General features: G+C 42.4%; 1 protein-coding gene and 1 non-coding gene across 2 annotated transcripts; one reads left to right on the plus strand and one right to left on the minus strand.

The window, feature by feature from the left end:
- Positions 1–56: 56 nt before the first annotated feature.
- Positions 57–17,577, minus strand: TRIM27 (tripartite motif containing 27). Its single transcript, XM_012742079.3, has 8 exons — positions 16,765–17,577; positions 15,484–15,579; positions 13,876–14,106; positions 7,222–7,244; positions 5,305–5,420; positions 5,141–5,173; positions 3,697–3,723; positions 57–1,720 (listed from the first exon to the last, which is right to left on the minus strand). The coding sequence occupies exons 1-8, from the start codon at positions 17,182–17,184 to the stop codon at positions 1,125–1,127; spliced, it is 1,542 nt and encodes a 513-aa protein (XP_012597533.1). The 5' UTR covers positions 17,185–17,577; the 3' UTR covers positions 57–1,124.
- Positions 11,130–11,231, plus strand: LOC142876777 (U6 spliceosomal RNA). The gene has a single exon (XR_012923595.1). It is a non-coding gene; the product is annotated as a U6 spliceosomal RNA (small nuclear RNA).
- Positions 17,578–21,445: the final 3,868 nt, after the last annotated feature.

A 21,445-nucleotide genomic window follows, 5' to 3' on the forward strand; every position in this document is an offset into this window, starting at 1 on the left:
TCCCTTCCAACATCTATGAACCCAATCCTACCAAGACCCGGAAAACAACAACAATGTAAACATCCATATTCACTTTATTTTTAAACAGAGGGGCATGTACCCACAGAGAAGCAGGACTAAGAACCATCAGGGGGGCTGGCTCAAAGTGATCTGTCCTAGCCTTCTGACTCCAGAATGCCTTATGCTTCAATGGCCATGGGGATGGAGCTGCCCCTTGACGATATACATATTAGTAAGGTCGATTCCCTGTTCTCCAAAGGAGATGGAGAAAAGGAGGCAAGAAGTCAATGAATCCTTGGAATACTGTGCCAGAATTCTTCCATGGATGGCATATGACTGACCACCAGTCCATAAACGTGACTGGGAAACTGTGGACGGAGTTGGGTAAAATATTATCCTGGATGATGTGCACCCTGCACTGGGATACACTTTTCATTAGAATAAAGGGAGCAGAAAAAGCCCTCAGAAAAAATACAAAGGCAAAGAGACATTGATTAGAACATTATCTCATAACAGAAGTTGGGCCATTTCCCACAATTATTGTAAAATAACTGTAACTAATCAAAACACATACAGGCCTCTTTAATGGAGTTAATAAAATTACAGCAGATGGAGGAATTGGGGTAGAGGTACTGTTCCCAGAAGGAAAAACTGGGATAAAGGGAGCCGCACTGACCGGGCCTTGTATAGTTCCATTCTAGGTTAGAAGAAAGGAGCCCTAGTCCAGAAATGCCAGCAATTACCCATAATCACTATGTGGTGCGGAACCAGAGGAATCCGGCTGAGCCAAGAAGGTGTAAGTATCTTGTATGGCTCTCCAAATCCAAAGATTACCCATACTCTGTATCCACTCCAGGAACATGTAAAATCACAAAGTGTGAAATACTGGAGGTGGACATTTGGTTTTTATTCCAGGGAAATCCTGATACTTCTCATTATATCTCACAATGTGTGTGGGAAGGAAAAAAATGGTAGAGAACACAGACGTCCTGTCTCCCACTGCAAGGGCATGGAACATGGTAAGGATATCCAGCGGTGATAGACAGGAAGTGGCAAGACAACAAGATGTCTTGTGCCTGGCATAGGATTATAGCCAATAGCTCTTGTGGCCTGAGTTCACCTCCTCAAGGAGAGGTCTCCATGGGATGACCATGATTCCCAACGTGGCCAGAAAACCCATCAATCCCACTCATGGGACAGATGATCAGCGGAGCTGCGCTCTTTCCCCCCGAGTAACTCAGACTGAAGTAGGGCCGGACAGGCCCACAGAAGGTAGCATGAGAGAAAGTAAAGGTGTGACACCTCTCTGTCACGTTGTAGAAGGAGACCTCGCCAGCATCATAGTCCAAGAAAATCCCCACCCTCTGGAGAGGGGTCCGCAGGGGGAGGGCAGTCATCGGGGAGGTAAGAGCCCAATATTCTTTCCCATACCACAATGACACTGCCCAGAATCCATTCTGGGGGGCTGAGGTTACTCCACCTTTTCTGCACACTGAGTCTTCGCAGACACCTATGGTCCACTTGGCTTTATCTCCCACCTCTACCTCCCAATAATGTCTCCCAGCGATGAAGCATGGAGAGCCCAAGACACAGGGAAACAGATTGAACCGCTCAGGGTTGTCAGGCAGGTCCTGTTGGAGGTAACTGTACCGAACTTGCCGCAGATTATCAGAGAGGATCAGGCTGGGGTAGGCTGTGTCTGGGTCCAGAGTCACATCCACTGCAGAGACACAAAGGGGAGGGTCAGCCTGAGAGCAAACTCTAGAATATCTAGCCCTACTCCTATCTCCCTGTGAGTAAGAGCTCCCCACTAGAGGTTGCAGTCATTTTATATGAAATACATCCTAAAGGTCACTATTCAAACTTACTGCTTCGATTAGCTGGTTGTCTTTTTTAGGCAAGATATGTTGAAAAGTACTAAAACCTTACCCATTCCCTTTCTTTCACATCTTAAGCCACAATATCCATTATAAAGTCAAATTTGAAGTTTTCTTACATGTCCACAATCCCTTAATCTGAAAGCTTCAGGGACCAAAAGTTTCAAAGAATTCAGAATATTACAGATTTTAGACAGGCAGGCTCTGGTATAGCACTTTATAATCAAATATTAATAGATCTACTGTGAGACATATGAATGCTTACCTCATGTAAAATATGGACTTTATATTTATAGTCCCACATAAATTCAGGCTTTGGTACCATTATTAATTTGCCATAAAATAATAAAATAGCTTTTGGCTCTAATAAGAGATTTAGGATTTTGGAATTGTGGATAAGGGACTGGGAAACTGAACAAATCTGCCCACCTTTTGAATCACTCTTATCCGTTCTGTTAATATAAGATCTTTACTCCACATTAATGTCCAGTGCAAGACTCACATCTTCCTCAAAGTTTTTCAAAGCCCACGCCATTACACCCTTCCTGTTCTTAAATCAAAAACTGTGTATCACCTATGTCATCTTCTCTGGTATTTAGTATTACAGCATCTTGCAAATGGTGTTTTCCTGTTTTAAAAGCACTGGTATGTATGCTCTCATTTGCTCTTCACATCTTGTTCAGGAGCAACAAGGAAGTCAAACATGACCTCTCAGAAGTCAAAGCTCTCTAACTCTAGCCTGGGCAACAAAGCGAGACTCTGTCTCAAAAAAAAAAAAAAGAAAGAAAAGAAAAAAGAAGTCAAAGCTCAGGAGGCTAAATGACTCCCATAAAAGGTTCAAGACAGGCAACTGGTGGAGGTGACCAAGAACCCCAGAACCCTTGGTTCTTGGTTCAACAATCTGTCCACAATGGCTGCCTATTTCTTTCTTTTTTTTTTTTTTTCTATGAGACAGAGTCTTGCTCCATCACCCCGGCAGAGTGCAGTGGTGACATGACAGCTCACTACAACCTCAAACTACTGGGCTCCAACAATCCTCCTGCCTCAGCCTTCCAAGTAGGTGGGACTACTTGGTGCGTGCCACACCACCAGATAATTTTTCTATTTTTAGTAGAGAGAGGGTCTCACTCTTGCCCAGGCTGGTCTCAAACTCCTGAGCTCAAGCAATCCTCCCACCTTCGTTTCCCAGACTGCTAGGATTATAGGCGTGAGCCACTGCATCAGGCCTTATCTCTTTCTTGCATCATGGGTACACCTCATACCTCCAACCAAACAATGCAAACTGCAACAGTAGAACAGTGTCTCATACTCTTTTGTTTCCTCTAAAGTGCGTTGCTCAACATTAGACAGTGTAGGATATAAGTGAGGTACTCAGTTCATACTTTTTGAAACAATTAAATATGGATCAGTTAGCGGACACCGATGAATGAAGACCTATTGTATGTAGAGTTTTTCTCTGTAAGAAGAGGATTCCTTATAACAGAAGGTGGCTGTGTGACTATGGAAAGTACACACCTCAGATTTGAGTACCTCTGGCATTGTAGATTTACCCAAACTCTCTAAATCTTAGGGTGAGGGTGGCTGTCAAGGAAAGGAGGAGTTTCAAGCTTTGCCTTGAGGCATAGTAATGGATGACACAAGACTCCTGGATTCTCTCTGGCACTCAGAATAGGAGTTGAGCTCCATTACTCCTGCTTGTCGCAAATCACAGTTTGTCCCTGAGGCTGGGCAGGAGAGCAGTGTATCATTCACGTTAGTAGTCAGGTTCACAAGGATTTTTACTCTTCACCCCAGTATGGTCTTGTCTCCCATCACCTACCTGAGTATAACTGAGCCTCTCTCAATTCTGAAATAACAAAGAGAAAATAAATTATGGAAGTCACATGAGTATTTCCAGGAAAAACATAACTGAGGTAACTTTGATTAGTCATCATAAAGCAATGGTTTTCGCTAGAAACTCCAAGAACCACTGTTAACAGCCATGCACTGATTTCTTCATACAATGTTGATGACTCTATCAACCAGCCAAGAGCTTTGAGGGAAGAGAGACTGGGAATATCGAGTAGAGGATAACCACAAACCTGAGACTGATAGAACATGGGGTCAAACTGAAACAAGGGAAGATCAAGGATTACACCTTCCAGCAAGCCAGCTGGCTCTGCAGAGGGAAACCCGGTTCCAAGCCCACGTCGTACACCACTCTTAGCTATGATAAGTCATCTCTGTTTTAGGAGTTGGGTGGCTCAAGGGACAACCACTGACACTCTGGGGCAAAGAAGACTTACGAGGCACTTCATAGCTGACAAAGCATATTCACATAAGATTTCACTGAGAAGTGGCAAGAAGGGCAGAAGTAAATGAGAGCCAGATCAAGGAAAATCACACCTGAACTAATCGCTTCCGGTATTATCCACCACATTGAGTGTAGTTTCTCCCTATTGGTCTTGCTTGTGGAGGACATGTGAGTGTTCCCTAAATCTATGTTGCTGGATGCCAAAAAAGTACATTTCTGAGAAGATGCAATACAAATAAGGATTCAGCATATGTAATACAGAAAATTATCAAAGATCATGGGGGTCATTTGTAATAAATAGTAAAAGGATTTACCTACATTTAAGCATTTCAGACTCTATCAGATTACCTGCCTAGGAACTTAGTATTCAATATATAGCCAACTCCAAACTGAATGTGGCTTAGGAGCAGGACATGTTAGACTTGGAAAAGCTTCTCCTATATTTAAACATAAATATAGGACTTATTATGTGTCAGGTTTCATTCTAAAGGCATTAGAAATGGTAACAAATCTTAACCCTTATAACCTTATGAGGTAAGAACTATTACTAACCACTTCCCTGGCAATGCTGCTCAATTCCTCCTGTCCTGGTTGGCACCTGTGCCCACAAGCAGGAACTCAGTAAATTAATTTAAAAAATGGGCTCAACTGAAAACGAGGATAGTTTTTGTTCATTCTCTTTCCCAATTAAAAATAATCAAATTAATTCTGGATTAATTAATTTTCAGATTGCCTATTTTTCTTCTTCACTGATGTAGATGGAGAACAGACTGAATATGGTTAACAGACTTCAAATTAGAACAAGAGGCTATTAATTAAAAAAGTTAATAAGACTAAAAGGAAGACATAAAATATCAGGGAGGGTGGCCAGTAGGTATCACCCTTGTCCCATTTTCCCACCCTTTTAATGCACATGCTCTTCTTCTCAAGAAACTTCAACATCAAAAGCCCAGTAGGTAGATAAATTTACCTTGGATTTTCTCCATATCTGACTGCATTTTTTCTAAGAAGAGAAAAGGAGAAGATATTCAGTTTGCATCCCACTATCTGACTGGAAAATATATCCTTTCAGACAATACACAGATATTCAGAGTATAAATCCATTTCCCCTTATGACACTCCTCCTCGCATTACCTGTGAACTGCTTCAGACTCTCCGTTAAGAACAGACACTTTTGGGCAAAAATATGGATTTTCTCTTGCAGATCTGGAGGCGTGATCCAGGGTTCAGGGATCCTGATTCTTTCCGCCCTAAATTAAAAAAAAAAAAAAAAAAAGAGTTTTTTAAATTGACTCCCTAATTCCATAACCTTCCAGGGCTCAGGACAAGATCTAGGCTCAACTGTCCAAGACAGGTGTACAGCCTTTAAAACCAGCCACCATAGCTGTTCCCATCTTCTCCTCCTCAGCTATGATTTTCTAGACCAGAATAAGAGAGACATCTTACTCATACCTTTATCTCCCAAAGTATCTTGTTCATGGCTTTTCAAACAGCAAGTATTCAAAAAGATTTATTGAATTTAATTGACTACGAGGCTGACCTTGCCAGAAAACGCTATATTCCATGGCAGTCCCTTGATATTCATGGTAGGCAACTATCCAGAATTCTCAGATTCCCCAATATGGAGGGAATGACATCTTCAGACAGACAGGCACTCTGAAGGACAATATCAAATTTCCCCACCTCTGCATGGGAGTCTATGGCAAAGACCACTATTTGCCTACCCAGTAGCCTTTCTCCCATCTTCCACCTTTTGTGGCTCACAGCTGCCCAGCATTCCTTGCAGCTGCATATGACCTTGTGGCTGACCTTGTGGCATGACCTCAGTGGCCTCAGTTCAGGCCACTGAGAAGTGGGAAATATCTCGTGGTTATTTTGAGAAGTCTGCTTAAAAAGGAATGTGATGCAACTTATCTCCTTCCTTTTGGCTGGCTTTCTACTAGCTATGGACTGGACTATATCAGGACCATTACCTTGGGGACAGGAGAATAGTAATGAGAAGAAACCCTAGTCTCTGAGAGTCTCTGGAACTACCATGCCCACCCCAGGATACTACCTACCTGTACATTTCTTATATGGTGAGAAAAAAAATTTTTATGTTTAAACCTTAAGCCAATGAAATTTTGGGTTTCCTATCTCATACAGCCAAACCAATCCTTAATGTCAGAAATGGCTAGAGTATGAGGGATCCACCTCCACATGTTAGGTCAGAACTAGACTGGCATCAAAAAGTAGCATGTAAAGGTAGTATTTGCTTGGGTCATCTGGCTGGGACTGGTACGAGCTCCAACTTTATCTCCATCGCGGGAGCCCTCAAGAACCTCAATTCTATCAACATGATTCTCTATACATAGAGACCTCCCAGCCAACCTACCCCATCTACGAGGCCCTCCTCCATCTCCCCAAATGCTCCCACATAGTCGAGCTGCATTTTCCTTGGAGGGTTTTCATCCCTCAGGATTTTAATCAACTTCAAAGTCCAGCTCCCTCAAAGTCAGTCTCCACCCCTGAAGGCACTCTTGTACCAAACATCATTTTCCCAAGGCCTATCCCATTTGCCTCACCATGCATCCTGCAAATACAACTTTACCCTGGCTTATCGGCCCCTTCAAGCTCTCCCTCTTTGGTCATGTCCCAACTCCCAGGGAGCTCTTCCTCACCTGTTGTTTAATGGTGGGAAAATAACTAAAATAAGAGCCAGGATCCATGTGGCTCACAAGTAATTAAATAATTCTAGGCCAGTCATACTTTCCTTAGGCCTTATTTCCCCTATTATAGAAAAAAAGAGAGAGATAGCTAACAAAAGGGAAAGGATTCTGAAATACTTAGGAAACTACAGCCATAAGCTACCCTTATACTCTGCCTAAGTCCCTGTAAGGGCCCCCACCCACCCCATATCTCTAAATCCACCAGCACCCTCCCAAGTGAAACCCATGCCCCCCAAATCCACACTTTGTCAATCTCAGGCTCTGGGCTGCTTTCAGGATTTACAAATGTGAGGGAGACAGTCTTTCCATGCTTGATTTAATACTTGGGAGAAAAAAAATGTACCTGCTCAATGTGTCCCCGATGTCCTGTAAGAGAAAGGAATAAGATAACCATAAGGAGTCATTCATAACTTCAGTTTTCTTTCATAGATATTTGTTGAAAACCCCACTATGGGCTGGTTCTCCTAGGAGAAACCAGGGAGAGAAGGCTCACTGAACATAACTCACAGCCTTATAAGGGGTAGGAATCAGGCAGAGGAAACTGGGGTACACACTATTTGCTATACTAGCATCTCCTATGCCCTCCTTCTGGACTCACTATCTACTGATCAAGGACCTCATGATATCAAATTTACTAATTCAAGCACATTACCCCTGGACCTCAACTGCCCACCTGTCCAGCTTGCTTTTTATTGTAAGATAATATCAACTACACAGAAAAGCTGCTACTACCAATAACTCCTATATATTCTTTTCCCAGATTTACCAACTTTTAATTGTTCACTTATCATTTTATCTCCCTCTTCTTTCATATATATTTATGACATATTTATCTTCAAACCCTTTTAAGAAGTCATTGTTTAGATTGTATCTCTTTATACTTCCATTTGTCAATCCCAAGAATGACTACATTTTCTTAGGAAATTGAACACTGATATGTTTATCTAACCCACAGTTCATATTCTGATTTAATCAACTACCTTAATGATGTTCTTTTTTTTTTTTTCTTTTTTTTTTTTTGAGACAGAGTCTCACTTTGTTGCCTAGGCTAGAGTGAGTGCCGTGGCGTCAGCCTAGCTCACAGCAACCTCAGACTCCTGGGCTCAAGCGATCCTTCTGTCTCAGCCTCCCGAGTAGCTGGGACTACAGGCATGCGCCACCATGCCCGGCTAATTTTTTTCTATATATATTAGTTGGCCAATTAGTTTCTTTCTATTTATAGTAGAGACGGGGTCTCGCTCTTGCTCAGGCTGGTTTTGAACTCCCGACCTCGAGCAATCCGCCCGCCTCGGCCTCCCAGAGAGCTAGGATTACAGGCGTGAGCCACCGCGCCCGGCCCTTAATGATGTTCTTTACAGCTTTCCCACCCTGCTCCCCTCAGGTAACCCAGAATCATTCACTGCGTTTAGTTATGATGGCATGTGTTTTTAACTGGAACAGTTCCCCAGCACTGATTTGTCTTTCATGGCATTAACAGTGTTTAATACCAGCCATTTACTTTATTGAATGTCCCTCCATTTGGGTTTGTCAGAGACTTCCCTCATGATTAAATTCAGGTTGTACCATCTTTGACTAGTAAATGTTGTTCCTTCTAAAGGTACATGATATCCCCTTATTTGTGATACTAATTCTGATCACTGTACTATTTTCCTATTTGTAATATGTAATCTCTAAGTGATACTTCCAGGCCTCATCAAACTTCCCCCCTTAGATGGAGCATCGATTGATAATTTTTGTATAAATTTTTACTATGATGACTGCCAAATGGCCATTTTCTAACTTCAAAATTCCTTCTACATTACTTAGTTGACATTCTAATGGAAGGAAAAATTTTCCTTCATTTATTATTAGTATGGACTTACAGATTCTTATTCAATGGGTTATAATTCATTACTGTTCTTATTTATTTTGGTGCTCAAAAAGCCTGAGTTGGCCAGAGAGTTCATGTCACTCCCTCAACTATTCCCTCCTAACTCATTCTCCCCAGCCCCACTGTTTTCTGGTTTGTCCTTCCAGTTTCCTTTGTAAAAATAAACCAATACATATACTTTCCAATTCCCCTTTTTTTCTTACACAAAAAGTAGCATACTCTGTAATTTACAATTTGATCTTCTCACATGGCAATGTATACTGGGAACCACTCCATATCAGTTCACTGGTATCTTTTTTTTTTCTTTACAGTTGCACAGTATTAATATTCCATATGTATCATTGTGTATACATGCACAATTAACTAAAATAATCTTCCAGGTTTAGAAGTTACACTACTTCCAATATTGTGCAATTACAAAAATGTTGCAGCAAATAACCTTATGTATACGTATTTTAAGAGACAGGCACCCAGGCTGGCTGGAGTGCAGTGGTGCCATCATAGCTCACTACAAGTGATTCTCCTGCCTTAGCCTTCTGAGCAGCTGGGACTACAGGCTCATACCACCATGCCCAGTTAATTTTTGTATTTTTTGTAGAGACAGGGTCTGACTCTTGCTCAGGCTGGGCTGAACTCCTGGCCTCAAGCCATCTTCCTGCCTCAGCGTCCCAAACTGCTAGGATTACAGGTGTGAGCCACCACTCCTGGCTTGGATTCTATTTTATTTTTTATTGATATATAATAGATAAACACATTTTCAGAGTACATGTGATAATTTAATTCTCTTATTCTAAGTACAACTGAACATTTTTTTAGATGTTAACAAATTTCCTATGTCTTTAGCAATGTGCTTGTGTCTTACCCATTTTCCTACAGAATTTTGATATTTTCTCTCTCAATTTTAAAAAGTTCTTTATATATTAGAGCTATTATTAATATTTCTACTTGTGATATTTGTTGCAAATATTTTCCTTCAATTTAACATCGTTTTTTTTTTTTCCTTTTTGAGACAGAGTATTGCTCTTGTTACCCCAGCTAGACTGCAGTGGCGTCATCATAGCTCACTGCAACCTCTAACTCCTGGGCTCAAGTGATCCTCCTGCCTCAGCCTCCAGGGTAGCTAGGACTACAGGTGTTTGCCACCATGCCTGGCTAACTTTTTAAATTTTTAGTAGAGACGGGGTCTCACTCATGCTCCGGCTAGTTTCAAACTCCTGAGTTTAAGCAATCCACTCACCTCAGCCTCCCACAGTGCTAGGATCATAGGCATGACCCACCTCACCAGGCCTAACATCATCTTTTGACTGGTCACAATATGTGCATGTTTTCTTTTCTTTGTGCTAATACCAACTGTTTTAACTATATAGGTTTGTAGTATGTTTTAATATCTAGTAGAGCCAGTTCTTTCTCAGAGCTCTTCTTTCTCAGTGTATCCCAGCTATTTGTATGTGCTTATTTTTCTTATCTGAAGTTTACTATCTGTCTAAATCCAGAAAAAAAGCTTATTGGTGTTTTTATTGAAATTGTGTTAATTTATGAATTTGAAGGACTGACAATTTGCTGAGATGTCATCAAATAAGTGGCATTTTTTATTTGTTCAAATTTATTTGATGTCTTTCAGAAAGTGTTTGAAAATCATAATAAATGTTTCTCCACATAGGTTTCTGTATATTTCTTATAAGTTTATTTCCAGGTACTGTACCTTCTTTTTTTCTTTTGCAATTGGAAATGAAGTGTTTTCTTTTACCATGTCTTCTAGTGGCTGTCACCTGGCACATAAAGGCTGATTTCTTTATGTTAACTTCTTTTCCAATTTTTATGCCTCTAATTCTTTTCTCTTATCTAACTGAACTGGTTAAAACCGCTAGTACAAAGTTTAATAGAGGGAGACAACAGTAGTCACCTTGCCTTGTTCCTGACCTCAATGGGACTGCCTCTAATATTCTGCCATAAGATTCAGCTTGCTTTTCTGATGACTTCCACTGTAAGTACTTTTTGATAATCATAGAGACCCTCTTCCCTCCTTGGGTCCTCGATCCCTCTTTCTTTCTCCCCTTTCCTCATAATCCAACTCCAGTTTTATGATCCATCTATTCAAATATATTCTCACAAATACCTTCTACCTTTAAAAAAGTTTTAACCCTTTGCACTCGGATTGTCGTGTGACTCGACACAGTTAGCAAAAAGTATAGAGATTAAAATTACTCTTTGAATGTGTCAATAATTTGAAATATAAAAAAATCCAAATAAATAAGTTTGTATGAAAAGAAACTCCAGTTTTTTATTCTACTGCCGCACTTTGTAAAATCTGGGGTATTTAAAAAATTAAATCCCAAACAGAATAAAGCAAGCGAGTGCAAAGGGTTAAAATCTTAAGAATGATGCTTAAGCAGCAGTTATATTCAAATTGGAACCACACAGAGAAGATTAGATGGCCCCAGCACATGTACGACACAAAAATTTGTGAATCATTTTATATTTTTAACATTGACAACATCACTAGTCACAATAGACAAAAGGTGAGAGTAACCCAACTGTCTGCCAACTAATGAATAAACAAAATGTAGTACATAGCCATACAATGGAATATTATTCAGCAGTAAAAAGAAATGAAGTACTGAAACATGATATGGTATAGATGAACCTTGAAAAAATTATGCTATGTACAAGAAAAAGGCCACATACTATATGATTTCATTTATATCAAATATCTAGAGTAGATGAATCCATAGAGCCAGGGGTTGGGGAAAGAAAGGAATGAGAAGTGATTGCTTAATAATGTGGGGTTTCCTTTTGGGGTAAAGAAAGTGTTCTGGATTTTGATAGTGGTTGATAATTGCACACAGTTGATAATTGTGTATTTACTGAATACATTTGTGTCACTGACTTATACACTTTGAAATGCTGAAATTTATATTATGTATATTTTACACAAAAAAACAAACAAAAAACCTTCAAGTTCATCTGGCAAAACCTCAACCCCTGGATAAGCCCAACTATCTCTTTCTCAGTGACTGCACCACAGCAGCCAAATTCTAAGAAAGCAAAGCAGACAAAATCACACAACAGGGCAGAATGGTCCCACTATAAATGTATGTTAACTGACCAAATAATCCTACTCTGTCTCACAAACCAACTGTCTCTCTCATATTCTAAAAACAATACTTTCTTCCCATACAACAGACGACCCTTTGAAGCTAACTGCTGTACATGTGCATTAGTCCCCATTCCCCCTGCCTTATCAGGAACAGCACACTGCGTATTAATCCATCATTTCTTGCAAGTTCAATGTCTTCCTTCACCTGGAAACCTCATAATATAGACTCTCTTTCCTATGCATATTTTGAAAATATGTTTTAACTACTTTTGTTAGCATCATCTCCAGATATAGTTCCACGATCCTACCTCACCTGTAAGTATTTTCTTAGATCCCCTCATACTCATACTTCTTGAAAGAATCATCCACTCTTGCAGTCTCCATTCACCCCACCCAGTCACCACTCAATTCCCCCTGACATGGCTCCTTCCTAAATTATTCCATCGTGGCAGTTCTACATAAGGATAGCAAAGATGGTCATGTTGTTAAACCAAATGGATATCAGCTCTGATATTATTTGACCTCAGCTGCATTATTCTGTTGTCCACTCTCCCTTCTAAAACATTCTGCCTCCCTGGCAAGCAAATACCAATGTATATTAAGGCTCAAACTGTGTTCTCTTATTATTCTAAAGCAGGGATCAGTAAATTTTCTCTTAAAAGGCCAGACAATAAATATTTTAGGCTTTGTAAGCCATACAGTCTTTGTCAACAATGCTCAATACTGCTGCTGTAGCAGAAAAGCAGTGAGAGATAACACATAAATGAATAAGCATGGTTGTGTTCCAATAAAAATGTAGGAACACTAAATTTAAATCTCATATAACATAAATCCAACAAATTTCATGTAAATTTGAATTTCATGTATTTCATGTAATACATTCTTCTAATTTCTTCTAACTATTTAAAAATGTAAAACTCATACTTTGCTCCCACGACATACAAAAACAGGTGATGGGCCATAATTTGCTGACCCTTGCTATATCCCATAGTCCTTTTTTTTTTTTTTTTTTTTGAGACAGAGCCTCACTCTGTTGCCCAGGGTAGAATGCCGTGGCGTCAGCATAGCTCACAGCAACCTCAAACTCCTGGGCTCAAGTGATCCTCCTGCCTCAGCCTCCTGAGTAGCTGAGACTACAGGCATGGCTAATTTTATATATATATATAGATATATATATTTTTTAAAGTTGTCCAGCTAATTTCTTTCTATTTTTAGTAGAGACGGATCTCGCTCTTGCTAAGGCTGGTCTCGAACTCCTGAGCTCAAACAATCCGCACTCCTCAGCCTCCTAGAATGATAGGATTACAGGCTTGAGCTACCATGTTCAGCCCCATTATTCCTTTTTAATGGCATTTACTAACACCTGTGATAACTGTTCACTAATTGTCTAAGCTTCACATTAGAATACAATTCAGAAAAGCTTATTATTTAGTACTTAATAATGCATGACCTAAAGCAAACAACTAATATGTGCTGAAAGAACAAATGACAGACAAGCATTAGCTCATTTTCTGTGGTTCTGCTGGGTTAGGTCTGCTGCAGCTTTATCACCTCCACTACCAAGGTTAAATCACCGGACTACTCAGAGTAACCACTCCTGCTCAAGTGCTTACTGTTTTCTGGCTGTCCAAAAGCATATGTATATGTTAAAGTTACAGGACACTGGAATGAGGAGGGTCTTTGAATGACATGTGGTCTAGCCCCTCATTTCATGAGCAAATGAGGTCACTGAGGCCCACAGAGATCAAAAGGATCGCCTGTGATCAGATCACTTGTCACTGCACGGCAAGCTTGGGCATCAGGTCTTCTCTTTGCCCTTTCCATGAAACAAAGCAACTGACTGATCCAAGCTGTGTCAACAAGAAGTTCTAATGTACATTTTCCTTCCAACATCCCCAACACAGAGTTTGGCAAGCCCTTACCACTCCTGCATAGTTAGCAAGAAGACAGGAGGTCCTGGATACTACTTGGCAAAAAGGAGAAGACTACTTTTAGTGGGAGCTACCTTAGCAGAGTTCTCCAAGCCTTACCTGCAGAAGCTCCCTGGTAGGCTGCTGCTGCTTCTCTTCCAGCTGGGCGATCAGGCTGCTGAGGTGGGAGATGTTACAGGAGAACTGGGTGATGGCACCGTTGATGCTGTTGTAGATGGCCAAGTCTAGCTCCTCGAGGCGGGCCAGGAGACGATACTCATGCTCCTTCAAGGAGTGATACAGCTGCTCAAACTCCCAAACTATCTTCTCCCTCTCCATCTGAGTCAGGCTCTATACAGATGACAGGGAAGAACAGTTAAGAAAGAGAAAAGTATCATTTCTAGTGTCCTTCACATATCTTCCCTGACTACCCACCCCCAAGACCTCATCATTTCATCCTAGGATACTGAAACAAGCACCATGTTCACTCACTTATTTCCAGTCTTCTGCTTGACATGGGACAGTTTCTTGCATTGTAAGACATTTAGCATCCCTCCTCCCCAACCACTTGATTCTTCCAGTTGACAGCGGAAGAAACACCCACACACCATTATAAAGAAAAGGGCAGTACTAGCCTTGCTCGAAAACCACAAGTCTAGTCCAACCTACCCATTTCACAGATGAAGAAACTAAGGCCCAGAGAGGTTGTGTGACCTTCTCCATCTATACAATTATGGGTAGTATCAGAGCCTGGAAGCATGTCCAGGTACCCTGATTCTCAGAGAAGGGGTTTCTCCGTTTTGATAACCCTCCCACAGAGAACACCATTGTATGCATAATGATTTGAGTCTACTCAGGCTCATGGAGAAGATTCTCCACCCATCAGACCTATTTTCAAGCAAGGAGGGCTGAGGTTTCAACAGATTGGCTGGGCAGAGAAAGTGGTGGGATCTAAGGACACCATGGAAATAAGTTCCCTGTAGTTCTTTATAACACTCTGCCAGGACTGACAAAATTTCTCACAAGAGGATGCTAGACACAACTAGTCAGGAGGTTGCATTTCAGATGTAAATACTGCTAATGAGTGGGGATTTATTTATTGTTCAAAACCAGTTTAAAACCTAGTTGGTAGATATGCAAGTGTATATTATAAAAGTTTCTGTACTTTTTGGCTTTGGGGTTTTTGGTTTCTTTGGGTTTTTTCCCAAAACAAATTCCCAGATATCCCTATCACATTAGCACATCAGCTACTTGCCAAGGCCTTGTGAGCCTAGGGGAAGACAGCAGAGTGAAAAATTCAGCATTAAGGCACCGTCAAGAAAAAGAAACACTCAAGGGAGAAGCAGCAGTGGGTCTTAGGCAAATCTACTATCGGCACCCATCTGCAGGATGGTACCAAAAAGGCAGCTAACTGTACCCCAAAATTTTTCCTATCTCAGCTTTATCAAGGATCAACTCGAGTCTGTACAAAGCTAGCAGGTTAAATTTTACTGATAAGTCTAATTTCCAGAGGTTCCAAACTTGGCTCCCCCATCCTTTCCCTAAAAGTGGGGGAATCCCTTGGTTCTTCAGGTGAGCTCCTACTGAGTGCCACATGGGCTCATTCCACCTATACCTAGAAGTTCTAGGTGATCTAGCTGGACATGGTTAAGGGAAACCACATCAGCCCCAGAGAAAAGAGAGAGTGACCAGCAGGCACAATATTAACTGTATTCCAACAACCCTTACCAAGAGTTCAGCTCGTGCCTGCTCCCCCTGTGCCCGACGTCTCTTCTTTAAGTCTTTCACTCTTTTTAGATGGTCCAGCTGGTTCTGGATTTGTTCCTGGAAGAAGAAAAACAGATGGGCAGTTCAAGATTAGGCAGACCTCAGCATCAGCATGGCTATTCTGCTTAGCATACATGGAACACACACACTCCTAATACCAAGTCCTTGGTCAGAGCCTGTCCTTAGACCACACTGCCACCCACAGGAGAAAGGCCCAGAGCACATGGCCACCACCCCTACCCTTTGGCAATTTATGTGTTTTTTTTAAAACAGTGAATCATCTACCTGTCCCTAGGATACTGCATGGCTTAATGGAAGGTGACTGGACTAGGAAGCATAATGTTGTAGTTCTTCCACAGAGGAATACTGACACACTGTGTGGTATCGGTGAAGCCCACCTTCCCAACCTACTCCAGAGTTATCACCAGAGTGAGTAAAATGATATAGTTCAAAGCTCCATAAGTGTTCAGTGATTAATTATGCATGAATGCACTCACATTTAAACAGGGACATAATTGTGTGTATTCCTGCAGCCCTCAAATATACAGAAATACACAGCATCCTAGACTCCTTGAATGTTGCCTTAAAACTGTTGTATATGCAATACTTTGTTTCCACGTTATTGTTTAGTTGGCCAAACTGTTCAATAGTTCACAAAGGGCTCAGTACATCATATGATTTCACTTAATCTTCATAACTTATCTCCTGATTCTCAGAATGGCTAAATGACTTAAGCAGTAAAGCGCTCTGTCCTTTTCTGTGAGCTTTTAGAACAGGATTAAGGAAAGTGCTGTGGAAATGCTTACAAACTGATGAGCATCTGCTTGATGTGTATACAGTCAGTTAACATCCGAATGTGTTTTGACTGAGCTTGTTTGGGAGCAGAGGGGAGTATGAGTCTCTGAAGCTTGTTGTTGTACATGGTTTTCCACACTTCTTTTACACCGTCAAAAAGAGGTTCTCCAAGGGCCGTCTTTATGTACAGTGTGTTCGTGAGCCGGGAAACAGGGGCAAACAGAGAGAGGAGGGTGGGGGTGGGGAGACTTCTGGCTTCCTCACCAGCTACAGGTTTTCCTCCCAAATCTGAATGCGGAGGCTCTGGAGAGGACAGAGAGGAAATGACGGCTGTGAACCAAACGTCCGGCTCAGCCATTTTCTAGGCGGAAAAAGGGAAGCCCCCTTTGGCTCCCTCCTTCCTTTGTCCGACTCCCGCTCCCACCCCTGCCCGCTCGGCGCCCTCACCTTGAAGCCCTCCACCGCCTCCTCGAGCGGCAGCACGCTGTGGCCGCGGTGCTCGCGGGAGCGGTCGCACACCACGCAGATGGGCATCTGGTCCTCCTCGCAGTACAGCTTCAGAGGCTCGCGGTGCTTCTCGCACACGCCCATCTCGCCGCCGGGCCCCGACGGCCGCTCGGTGCGCAGCTGCTTCACCAGCTGGGTCACGTTGGCCAGATGCCGGTTGGGCCGCATGTGCCGCTGCGGGAAGGTCTCCCGGCACTGCGGGCACGACACGTTAGTCTCCGCCGCGCCCCAGCAGCGGGCGAGGCACGCGCAACAGATGTTGTGGCCGCAGTCGAGCATCATGGGCTCGGCGAAGTACTGCAGGCACACAGGGCAGGTGGTCTCCTGCTGCAGGCACTCGGCCACGCTTCCGGAGGCCATGGCGCGGGCCTGCGGGCGCGCAGGGCATGGGCCCCGGAGCCGAGCTCTACGCGGAGCCCAACTCTCCCGTGCTCTTTCCCGTTCGCGGCTCCGGGGCGGCAGGGGGAGGAGGCGAGCGGGCGCACGGAGGGCGGCGCCTCTCAGGCCCGGATCCCAGACGCGACCGCGCGCGGCAGCCTCGGAGTGGCCGGGCCGCTCCCCGCGCCACCGCACCCCGCGGAGTGAGCGCGGGAACACCGCCGCCTCACCAAGCCGCGCGACCACGCCAGGGGGCCGGGAGCGGGGCGCCGCGCTCAGGCTCACACGATCAGGCGCAACAAGCGCGCAAGACAACGTGGCCGCGTCCGAGCGGATCCCGGCGGCCGCGTAGACCCCACCCCGGCGCGAGCGGAAGAGGCGGCTCGGGGGCGGGGCTTGGCCCGCGCCTCCAGCGAGCGACGGGATTTCGTGGCTTCGGGGCCTGAGCTGTTTCCTTCTGGAGGGGAACAGGAGGCCCGCCACCTGCCCTTGGGAGGGACGCGCTCGAGCCTAGGGTCACAGGAGCAGGTGCTGCCTCCGAGGCGCGGCGGTAACATGGTACCCTTGCCACAGTTCCGGGCCTACCGCCAAGCTTCCGCGGCTACCGGGCCTGGAGGGTCTTTTGTTGGGTTTCTTCTTGGTGCCCAGCCCTCAGCCTGCATGAGAAAGCTGGCTTTGTATAGGTACTGAGAAGCGCAAACATCTGGTCTCCGCGTGAAGCCGAAGGGTGGGAGTAGCAGACTGAGCCCCCCACTCACAGGCACTCGAAATTTTGTTTAGAAACAGAAAGGTTTGATTATCAGACGGTAACATTTCTGTAGGGCAGAATCAGGCCCAGTTCTGCTACTACTTATTTGTGCCCAAGTATGTTGGTTTACCATTTTGAGCCTCAGTTTCTCCTCCCATGACATGGGGATGGTAATTAAACCCTAGCAAGGAGGTAGAATTTATTATATATGTTTTTGAACCATAAGGATGTTTATCCGTTAATAGTAATAAAATGCCTACTGCCATAGGGTGGTTGTATTGAGTAGGGCCTAAAAATTCTTTGCTCATTTCTGAAAGAGAGACTGAGAATCCCTGGGTTTACTAGGGAAAGGGAAGAGAACCGTTTCATGTGCAAAAGCCACATTAATTTAGCTGTAATCAAATAAGGCTGCATTCAAGAAGCTTCAATTAGATACACTGAAAGATGTAAATTATTTTGTTAAAACCTAACTACTATGTATTTAATAGTTTCAAAAAATGATAACTTTGTTAATTTTAAAGTTAACCTTTTAATGACTTTGTTGTCTGCTTTTTGTTGGAAAGTATTTAAATATTTGGTTGCAGCATGGAAGTCCAAAGTTTCAGGTGATTCGCTAGATGGGTATCAGTCATCTGTGACCTGAAGAGTGTCTTGATATGGGTTAGATAGGAGAATATAGATTCCCAGCAATAAGTGATTGAAAAGCAAGAAAGCATTTTGGGGGGCATGTTGATGAAGGCTTGGGCATTCTGCATTTTCCCACATTTCAATTGGATCTTTCTTAGCATCAAATAATGACTTTAAAATGTCATCTGCTGAGAGCTCAATCAATTCCATCTGTAGTTCTTTAGGTGCCTTGATGATATTAACTACATGATGCTGAAATGCTAATTTGAGTGTGATGTCATGACTCTCAAAGTCAGTGAACCTTTCATTGTATTCTCCAATTAAGTCTATAACAGCTGCATATTCTTCAGATGATTTCCATATATCATCCTCATCAATAACCTTTGCTAACTGGGGAAAATGTTCATCTGAAATTTCCTTTTGAAGAAGAATTGTTTTGAAAAAAGCTTGTTTTGAAATGCTTAGATTTTTTAAATCTCTCCTTTAGCACAGAGATTTTGCTGACACAAGGTACAATGAAAAGAAATGATAGCATCTGGATCTGTTAATACTTGTTTTATCTGTATAATAAACTCTTCATGTTTTCCTGTCATGGAAGGTGCACCATCTGTACACACACTCACTAAATTTACCAAATTCAGTCCAACCTCACAACATTTATCTTGAAAATTGTTGAAGATAACTATTCCCTGTGTTCTGCTCACAAGAGTGCCCAAAGTGAATAACTCTTTTTTGTTGTTGTTGTTTTGTTTTAAAGACTTTTTCCCATGTCAATAAGTAATTTCATAGCAAAGAAAAGCTTCTGTTACAACACCAATGAAGTATAAAACCTATGCTCAGTCAGTAGTATCAGTTGATTCTTCCAAAGCTATTGAATAATATGTATTTTCCTTTTGAAGTATTACATGAAGTTTCTCTGTTAAGTTGTAGGCTTATTCGTGATGATGATCAGTTATGATTCTCCTTGAAAGAGGCAGTTGTTTGTACTTTGAAACCTTATCAGGGTCTAAGCATCCTACAACTTTGACAATTTATTCTTTAACAATTTCTACATCACTGAATGGCTTCCCTTTTGTCCTGAGTATATAAACTACTTTATAAGTTGCTTCAGTGGCATTATTTCCAGGTCTTATTACTGCTTGAAAGAATTGTGTTTGCTTTTGTCTTTTATCTTTTAATTTCTGCAATACAACCTTTTGTGACTCTCCCTCTAATTTAAAATATCTGTGGTCCTTTTGAGTGTTATAATGCTGATGAAAATTGAATTTCTTTAATGTTGATATTGCAGTATCACAAAGCAAGTAAATCATCTTTAGCAGAAACAAGATAATATTGCAATTCCCAATCCTCATTAAAAAAAAAAAAAAAAACTGTTTTCGTGGCCGGGTGCGGTGGCTCATGCCTGTAATCCTAGCACTCTGGGAGGCCGAGGCAGGCAGATTGCTCAAGCTCAGGAGTTCAAAACCAGCCTGAGCAAGAATGAGACCCCATCTCTACTAAAAAAATAGAAAGAAATTAATTGGTCAACTAAAAAATTTATAGAAAAAACTAGCTGGGCATGGTGGCACATGCCTGTAGTCCCAGCTACCCGTGAGGCTGAGGCAGAAGGATTACTTGAGCCCAGGAGTTTGAGGTTGCTGTGAACTAGGCTGACGCCACAGCACTCTACCCCGGGCAACAAAGTAAGACTCTGTCTCAAAAAAAAAAAAAAAAATCTGTTTTCTTCTTCCTTTAGCATTCTCTTGGCCTTCTTTGACATGATGGGATGTTAAGCAGACAGAATTAAAAAATACTGTTGAACTGTGCAGCTATTCACAAATTCTACTTCAAATAGAAACACAGTGCGCCATTGTCAAAAGCTAATAACAGAGTGGCATACTCAACTCCCATAAACTCTAGCCAACCAGCCTAGTGTGGTAGTGGTACCAGTCAGGAGAGGGAGTTAGAACTAAATCATGATTGTAGCAGCTGTCAATTTAGCCCTTATGGCTTACTAATGTGCTGGTCAATCTGGGAGGATTATTTTGTTGAAACTTATTTTGTTCTTTGCTATTTTAAATATGTTCATTTTATTTATTTATTTATTTATTTTTTTGAGACAGAGTCTCACTTTGTTGCCCAGGCTAGAGTGAGTGCCGTGGCATCAGCCTAGCTCACAGCAACCTCAAACTCCTGGGCTCAAGCAATCCTTCTGCCTCAGCCTCCCAAGTAGCTGGGACTACAGGCTTGCGCCACCATGCCCGGCTAATTTTTTCTATATGTATTAGTTGGCCAATTAATTTCTTTCTATTTATAGTAGAGACGGGGTCTCGCTCTTGCTCAGGCTGGTTTTGAACTCCTGACCTCGAGCAATCCACCCGCCTCGGCCTCCCAGAGAGCTAGGATTACAGGCGTGAGCCACCGAGCCCGGCCAAATATGTTCATTTTATAAAATAAAAATATAAAAGAATGAAATGTATTAATAAAAGGATTTGGGCCCGGCGCGGTGGCTCACGCCTGTAATCCTAGCAATCTGGGAGGTGGAGGTGGACGGATCGCTCAAGGTCAGAAGTTCAAAACCAGCCTGAGCTAGACCCGTCTATACTAAAAATAGAAAGAAATTAATTGACCAACTAAAAATATATATACAAAAAAAAAATTAGCCAGGCATGGTGATGCATGCCTGTAGTCCCAGCTACTCGGGAGGCTGAGGCAGCAGGATTGCTTAAACCCAGGAGATTGAGGTTGCTGTGAGCTAGGCTGACACCATGGCACTCACTCTATCCTGGGGCAATAAAGTGAGACTGTCTCAAAAAAAAAAAAAAAAAAAAAAGGTTTTGTTCGTAAAATTTGGATTCAGTCAAAAAGCCACGCTTAAGGACCTAGAAG

Source organism: Microcebus murinus, chromosome 15, assembly GCF_040939455.1.
Source record: "Microcebus murinus isolate Inina chromosome 15, M.murinus_Inina_mat1.0, whole genome shotgun sequence".
NCBI classification, from domain to species: domain Eukaryota; kingdom Metazoa; phylum Chordata; class Mammalia; order Primates; family Cheirogaleidae; genus Microcebus; species Microcebus murinus.